Raw genomic sequence first — 8,823 nt, forward strand, 5'->3', positions numbered from 1 at the left:
TATATATATATATATATATATATATATATATATATATAATGGTCAATATAAATACACAAAAAAATCTAAATTATAATGGTATTAAATGGTTAAAAGTGGTAAATGGAATATTAAAAAACTATAAAATAAATCGCTCACAGTTTATGAAAAAGATTTTTTGGTTTTGTTTTGTTAACTTTTAGAAATTTATTCAGGCAGAAAAATTTTCAAAGTGATTGCTTCTTTTACTATGGAGTGGCAAAGCGACCTTGTGTTGGTAATACCTTTGTTATGAGCAATGACTCAGTCTATGGTTTCACTACCAAGAAAAAGATGTATAATTATGATTATGATATGATGACTTATACTTCGTGAAGGAAAAAACGCATATTATTTTAGATTTTGTAGTAGGCTGCACAATATAGGGATGAAAATTTGGCCCGAAAATCCGAACCTAACCGAACCGAATTAGACCCGAATAAACAATTCGATTCGGTTGTCGGATATCTATATAAAGCTTATTCGGTTTTCGGATTATTCGGTCCGGATTACCCGAAAAATGGCTTATTCAGCCCAAAAGAACTGAACTGAATATGAAAAGTCTCATTTTTTTTCCCCTTGCACGATTGCTTATTCGATCTTGTGTTCTATCAATCGTTACCCAAAATACCCACGTAATGTTTAATGTTTAACTTATATACTTATAGATAGATTTTTGGATGTTTTGGATGTTTAATGTTTAGTGTTTCATATGTTGCTTAATAACTATATCTTAAGATTGTGGTGGTTGGATTTTACATTTTATATATCAAGAATAGTTAATCCGTGTTATTCATGTGTATTATAAGCTACAAAATACAATATTTATAATCACATTGTAAATGTTATTTGAGTTATTTGAGTTATTCGGCTCCGTAATCATCTTGTATATGTTATTTGGGTTATTCGGGCCGGAACCGAACCGAACCGAATAATACCCGAACCGAACCGAACCGAACTCGTATTATTTATTTGGTTCGGTTTTCGGTTCAAACAATTACCCTTATTCGGTTTTCGGTTTGTTCTGGTTCGGGTCGGGTCGGGTCGATTCCGACCCGAATAACATCCCTAGTACAATATATGAAAAATCTATGGAAAAATAATTGTTATCGAGAACTTTATTGTAACACTTGTCTAATTTTTCTTATTTAACCCATTAAGAGGGCTTTTCAATATGTATTTTGAACGTGATCAAGTAACATTAAATAATCATTGAAGAAAATTGCTGGTAGAAGATGTATTTTTTTTATTACACTCTAGAGAGTATAAAATAAAAGGATAATCACAAAAAAGACTATATATTTTGAGTTTTTTTCGGATTAAACATCCCCTATATTTTTTTATCTTGAAAACCCTTATATTTTTTTCTATTTTTCTCAATTTAGCCCTTACAATTTTTAATTTTACGATTTACCCCTTACATTTTCATTTTTTTCGATTGAGCCCTTACATTTTTTTTATTTTTCAGATTGAACATCAATTTTATTTTATTTTTTTCTAAAAAATCCTTACATCTTTGTTAGCTTGAAAGTTTTCTTGTATTCGGTTCCATAATTTTATAGCAGATGCTCTCAGCTTCATGATGGTTTGGAGTAAGTCTAGGGAGATTGTGTTGCATCTTCATTGCTTGATGATTGCATAATTTTCTTTTCCACATGACATCATCGATGTGGTGAAGAACATTGTAGGCGCATGTAATCATCTAGAAAAAATTCAACCCAATACATGTAACAATCATCAGTATGATCAAGGTTTATTTTCATTAGAAGTCATAAAGTTCGATGATGGAAGAACAACCCCTCCCCTCTTCTTCTTCTTCTCGCCAACGAATGATATCCCTCTTTTATTCTTGTCTCTTATCCATTATAGAACCCTATGGCTCCTTCATGAGAATAAAAAGCCAACAAAAACAACTTTTACCCTTCTTTCGCTATAACCAACGTACAAAAACTCAATGTAGATAATCGTTGATTAAACTGATGATCGTTTCTTTGGTTGAATTTTTCTATATCATTACATGAACTAACAATGTTCTTGACCAATCGTCAATCAATGGATTTACAGGACCACCTCTCTAGATTTACCCCAAACCATCATAAAGCTGGAAACATTTGTTATGAAATTATGGAACCGGATGCAAGAAATATTCCAAGATAACAAAAATGTAAGGGATTTTTTTAGAAAAAATAAAGTAAAATTGAGGTTTAATTGAAAAAATAACAAAATATAAGGGCTAAATCGATAAAAAAAAATGAAAATGTATAGAGTAAATAGAAAAAAATAAAAATTATAAGGACTAAATCAGGAAAAAATGGAAAAAATAGAAATGGTTTTTTTCAGAAAAAAAAAAAATAAAGTTGATGTTTAATCCATAAATAACCTAATATATAAGGTCTTTTTTGTGATTAACCTTAAAATAAATTATAATTACGTTTTAATATATATATATATATATATATATATATATATATATATATATATATATATATATATATATATATATATATATATATATATATATATATATATATATATATATATATATATATATCAAACAAAAAAATACTCACTCCATAGTTCATAAAACTCCTCCAAATCATGGTTGCTGAAAATTTAATAACTTTACAAAGGTAAACAAATATCTGTGTAATTTTAGACAATGGTAAAGGCAATAAGTCAATGCTTGGCAAAGTGTAATTATAGTATTCATATTGTTTGGTTATCGCTATTGATTGAAGATTCTAAATGATATGCAACAATAGCTATTTTTTATACTTAAGCTATTTTATTAAGTTTGTAGATGAGGGGGGTTTGTGATGTAATTTTAGTTATAATCATAAACGATTGCATTAGAAACTTTGAATGACGTCAAGTAATACTTTTAAATATTCATTTAGTTATAATCATAAATGATTTGATCATGAATTTGAAATAATGACCATGAGATTATATATTGATGATCTGGTAAAAAGACATGGTGTGTCATCTGCACCCACTTGAATAAGCTTGTACAACCATGTGTCCTCCTTATTTCAAAAGAGCGAGTGACTAGAATTAGTTTGAACATCTCCCCTTGATTGAGTTTACATATAACAATAATTACCATTTCCACCAAATCGCACCTTATGAAGAACTATATAGAAGAAAGAGTCGAGTCTCATCTTGTTGGTTACAACATATTTCATGACATACCTAATTTAAAAAACGACGGATAAGGTAAAATTATTCTCGAGAGAATATTGTTGACTCAAAATCACCAAAAGAGTTGCACAATCCCTATCTAATAAAAGAATATTTTTATTCTCCTCTTGACATGTGTCATCTTATTAAGCCTCCTAATTAATGCATAATTTATTATCCTTTTGACAGGTGTCATCATATTATATCTCCTAATTAATACATGACATTTGTAAACCTATTTATTCTCCATTTCAAATTTCAAAATTTAAATTTTCCACTCTAATTATATTAAATTAATAACATTAGAATAAAAATTAAAATAAACTTAATACAAATTATAAAGTGATATAATTTCACATATTTATTTAAATCAAAGATTAAAATTTATATAACTAAAAAAATCTCTTAATTAATAATTTATTTAAAATAACTTATTAATAATTTTTAGTTTTTATTTTAAAAGTTAAACTAATTACATAACCATGATTGCCACGGTTATAAACTAGTTTTAATAAACCAAAAGAATTAGTGTTGGTTGACATTTAGCAAGTGTTGCTTAAGATATCCATATTGTGGGACCCTTCTAGTTTGTAAACGGTGAAAGCTAAATCCACATTAGATCGATTTGGAAAGAGACGTGTTAAGAGCTATTCATATTGAATAATCTTTTTTTTTTTTTTTGTGAGTTTTGTTGTTTTTACAACTAATTCGTGTTGTCTTAACATAGTGATTTCTATATATTATATGAACTTGCTGTTTTCAATCCAAAAGAATTTAACACCTCTACATTACAACACAACACGATATTTCCCCTTTTAATATCATATAAAACAAAAGTAGTTGGTTTTGTTTTGTCAAAAGCTACTTTAATGGTAGTAATGCACAACTTTTACTGCATTAAGTACAAATTACCGGATTCTATATTTTACTCGGTTTTACCTTTTCTCATTTTGCTATGGGATGAGGATCCAGAAGGTTCTCTTGTGATGCATTCATGTTGATCCGTATTCTACATTTGGGTTCACTCATTAATGATTAAATAATTTTTTTTTCAAAAGCTTCTTTTTTATAAAAAAAAATAATAATAAAACATTAGAGTAAAGTACACGAATGGTCCCTATGGTTTAGGGTAATTTGTATGTTTGGTCTCTAACTTAATTTTTTAACTCGGAAGGTCCTACTGTTTGTTTTTGTTACGCGCTTGGTCTCTGACTTACCTAAAAAGACTATTTTGCCCTTGATTTTTTAATTTATTTAAATAAACACACCTCCAACCGCACCCGCATCACCTTACCTTACCTACATCATTATTTTTCCCTATTTAAATAATAGTCTTTTTAGGTAAGATGGAGACTAAGCGCGTAACAAAAACAAATTGTAGGGACCAAACGTGTAACAAAAACAAACAGTAAGGACCTTCCGAGTTAAAAAAAAAGTTAGGGACCAAACGTGCAAGTTACCCCAAACCATAGGGACCATTCGTGTAATTTACTCGAAACATTATGTAATTCTAACCTGTTGTGGATGTTTACATATTCATCCGTTTCATCCAATATCTCCTCCTGAAATCAAACCATATTAGCGATTTAAAGGTATATATTAAATTTAATTAACATATTTATTTATAGAAATAATACCTGAAGAAGCTCTTCAATGACATCTTCCATTGTAATCACTCCAACCACAATTTGATTTGATGGATATTTTGGAATCGGATTCGAATCCAAATCCAGTATACAAAAAGAGCAACCTCTATGTCTCTTCTTGAAAGCAGGAGTTGAAGGTGGACTTCTCTTTACCATATTCTCATCTCCATCACTTTCCACGTCATCTAAACTTGCTTTGTTGGCACTTTCTGAAATGGGACCCACAAATTGATTATTATTCACTTAATCGTTAAAAGTTTGTAAATTGGATAATAGTGAAAGTGTCTCACTCTCTGTTTGCTTGGATTTTTTGAGGTCTTTGTATACAACAGCAATATGACTATGCCCTTTTTGGAATTCGTTTAACATATCATAAAGAGGCATGTTGTCTGTAACCCTGAAATTTTTTTTTTTAATACAAAGTTATAATTTATACGCAACAAAGTCAAATAGTCAATAAAATTTAAGATTTCATATTTCATACCTTGGAACTTTTCTTAATAACATTTTTCTAATGGGAACTGCATCGTCTGGATCAACTGCTAACAGATTCTTAACCTGAATGGAGAAAATGTTAATATTATAGTAATTAATTATTTATTTATATTTTTATGATTTTGGGAACTTATTAAATATTACCACTTACCAGGATAATTCCGATAATATTTGTTCTGTCTCCAGAATAAACAGGAACTCTACTGTGACCCATTGTCATAATTGCATTTAATGTATCCCTGTCAAAAAAAAAAAAAAAAAAAAAAAAAAAAAAAAAAAAGTTGATTTACATAGAAACATTATATGCTTATTTTCATAAAAGACCTTATATTTTGTGTTTTTTCCGGATTAAACCTCGACTTTATTTTTTTCATGAAAAAGACCTTGTGTTTTTTCCGATCTAGTCATTTTTCTCGAAAAAAGTTGTAAAATGTGAAAGTTTTTTCAGGAAAAAGACCTTATATTTTATGTTTTTCTTTTTTCTGGATTAAACCTCAAATTTATTTTTTGCCTGAAAAAGACTTATTTTTTCATTTTTTCCGAAAAAGCCCTCAACTTTGTATTTTTTTTTCCGAAAAACAACCCTCATGCTTCTAAATGCTTCCAAATAAACCCTCAACTTTTTTAGTTTTTCTCAAAAAAAAAAACCTTACATTTTACCCTTTTTTTGTTAAAAAATGACTAAAAGGGCGAGATCGGGAAAAATGAAAAAATACAAGGTCTTTTTTAGGCTAAAAATAAATTTGAGGTTTAATCCGGAAAAAACCACAAAACACAAGATCTTTTTTGAGATTAATCCTAGAAAAACTAAGAAAGTTGAGGATTTAATTGGAGACATATACAAGTTTGATGGTTTTTTTCGGAAAAAAGACAAAAGTTGAGGGTTTTTTTCGGAAAAAATGAAAAAATACACGGTCTTTTTCATGAAAAAGATAAAAATGAGGTTTAATCCGGAAAAAACACAAAACATATAAGGTCTTTTATGAGATTAATCTAATATGCGTTTATAATGGTGTTATATATATAATAATATAAATAATAAATATATGGATATAAAGTAATAAAATAAACCTACAAAGTAAGAGTTCCATCAAGATCAAGGGAAAATGCTTTGGATATAGGAGTCATGGCATCTTTTGCAGTTTTTTCAGTCAACTCAAGTGCTCCAGCAATAATGGTAGTTTCATCATGTGTCAAATCTCCTCCTTTTCCAGCCTATTTTAACATTATGATTTGTGTTACTCATGTTTTATTAGAGGGTTAAAAGGGTATTTTGGGTATTTAAAAAACTAATTACAACCTCATTGCCATGAAAATCCACAAAAGTTTTCAACTCCGCCCTACGAAGAAGGGCAGCATGCCCTTTTCCCAACATCCAATCTAAAGCCTATAAAAACACAAATACAAAAATATATCACATTATTTCACATAATTACTTAATAATATAATAAAAAAACAAAGAAAAAGTTCAAATTACCTTGCTAATAGGATAAGCAATAGGAAAGAACAACCATAAGAGGACACGAACAAAAGGTGCAAGTGTTGCTCCAACTGTTAAGCCATAACGTGTACAAACTGCTTGTGGCATTATCTGTTAAAAAGAAAATTTTACCAAATTATAATATTCTAGTTTCAATCTTTTTCTTATTAAGATTGAAAATTGCTATGTATTTGGATGATATTGCTATAGTTGGGTTGACTTTTCAAAGTAAAATGATGTATTGACAAATACGAACCTCTCCAAACATCAAGATTAATGTCACTGATATCAGAACTGCAGCCCATGGAGGAACAAGTTTATCCAGAAAAATTGGAAGAGACTACAGAAGATAGAAACAAAGAAACATGATAATTACTTGATGTAAAAGAGAAAATGTTATCAAGAAATTGTGGAAGTTGAACTAACCTCCATTGCTAAAGCATTGCCAATTAAGAGTGTACAAAGCAGTAGATGTTGATTCTTTACCACTGGGAATATTTTAGCTGACACCAAGAGAATTCCATATATTAGAATAACAAAAAACAACAAGATATGATGTGTGAATCATGTTATTTCTTTTCATGGATTTCAAAATGTAGAGGTTTTGATGATATTGTTCATGATCATCATTCATCATCATATTGCAGATCATAGAATCGTTTTTCCCCCAAATTTCCTTTCGGTATCGATAAAACTTTCCTAAGTACTTTTCAGAAAGCAATTATAGAAATAGTATATGATCCTAGCTTTTAATGAATGATCTGATTTCCAGCTCAGAACAACGAAACAACACTTGATTATCAAGGTTTGAAGAAATTATTTGATTATTTCGGGAGTGTCTAAACATACATTCAATTACGAGTCCAGGTTGCTCTTTTAGAATCGATTGTTCATAAAAAATCACCAAAATAACAGAAATTTTCAATTTCAATTCCTCGGAGGAGAACAGTAACAATCCGAGTCGATCTAATTAAACCTCACACACATAATTCAACAGGAAAACAAAATTCATGTCCTCTGTGAGTTTGTCTGGTAAGAATGAAGCAGTAGAACTTACAAGCATGTATGCGATCTTTAGGGCGACCGGACTGGATGAGAACTTCAAGGTCGACGAGTCCAAGGGACATGAGTCCAAGCGTTAGACCTGCCATCATCCCTGCAAACGCTACCAGACCGACGATTACCATCAAATACAGAAAGAATTCCGTCTCACAGCACGTCACTTCCGACATTTCCTTTCGATATCAATTAACCAAACAGAATTCCACTTGGTTTCTTCTTAATCAAGTGATTGATTTGTGAAAAAGCAGTGAATTTGACGAAAAAAATGGAAAGTTAATACTGGTGCAGAGGCAACTTCAACAAGAATATTTGGAGGATCTTCGTGGATTTCAATGAAAATGGTGTATGATTGCTCCACCCAAGGAGTAAAATAAAAATGTTGTAAAACCCCCCCAAACACCCCACTCTACAAAAACGGATATGACTCTCCAAGATAAACGTGAAGCTATGGAAAATAAATTATAATTATAATATATATTCAAAGAAACTAAAAAAATGAAGTTGTATCTTTGGGTGAATATAAATTTTGGTCATAGAGTCTAGCCTGTTTTTAACTTTTATGGTTTGGTCATCTAAGGATATTTTTTTTTAATCATGATCTTTATTTAAAGTTTTTGTAACGGTTTTCATATGTATACTACAAGTAAAATGACTATATTGTTTTTTATATAAACTTTATAAATGTTTGTTATTTATTTTAGATTTTATATCATTATATTAATTAGGGTCACACCACCGCCACCACCCCATACCTCTATCACTCTATGTCATTGTCATTCCATTGTTATAAGCTTTTATCAACCTTTTGATGGAAAAATAAAACCTTTCACAATAACATGTTTGAAATGATCGTTGATCGTATAAAGTATGTCGATAATATCTTTCAAAACACTACTTTTGATTGTGGGAGTCTCGAAATATAAACTTTTCACCATTTAAGGT

The 8,823-nt window shown here is 29.6% G+C and overlaps 1 protein-coding gene across 1 annotated transcript; it reads right to left on the reverse strand.

Annotated features, from left to right (window-relative positions):
• Positions 1-3,986: 3,986 nt before the first annotated feature.
• On the reverse strand, positions 3,987-8,314 carry LOC111890297 (DUF21 domain-containing protein At1g47330). Its single transcript, XM_023886441.2, has 12 exons — positions 7,877-8,314; positions 7,246-7,322; positions 7,076-7,159; positions 6,817-6,930; positions 6,640-6,726; positions 6,415-6,554; positions 5,491-5,578; positions 5,329-5,402; positions 5,135-5,241; positions 4,836-5,053; positions 4,714-4,760; positions 3,987-4,207 (listed from the first exon to the last, which is right to left on the reverse strand). Exons 1-12 carry the CDS (start codon positions 8,049-8,051, stop codon positions 4,144-4,146), a joined length of 1,275 nt encoding a protein of 424 aa, XP_023742209.1. The 5' UTR covers positions 8,052-8,314; the 3' UTR covers positions 3,987-4,143.
• Positions 8,315-8,823: the final 509 nt, after the last annotated feature.

This window comes from Lactuca sativa, chromosome 4 (genome assembly GCF_002870075.4).
Source record: "Lactuca sativa cultivar Salinas chromosome 4, Lsat_Salinas_v11, whole genome shotgun sequence".
NCBI lineage: Eukaryota > Viridiplantae > Streptophyta > Magnoliopsida > Asterales > Asteraceae > Lactuca > Lactuca sativa.

Excerpts from the sequence above, each read along its gene's own strand:
- LOC111890297 (XM_023886441.2), bottom strand. The coding sequence starts at position 8,051 with ATGTCGGAAGTGACGTGCTGTGAGACGGAATTCTTTCTGTATTTGATG. Across the intron at positions 6,727-6,816 it reads TTGCTTATCCTATTAGCAAG|GCTTTAGATTGGATGTTGGG; the intron begins GTAATTTGAACT and ends GTGTTTTTATAG. Across the intron at positions 6,555-6,639 it reads TGGATTTTCATGGCAATGAG|GCTGGAAAAGGAGGAGATTT; the intron begins GTTGTAATTAGT and ends ATGTTAAAATAG.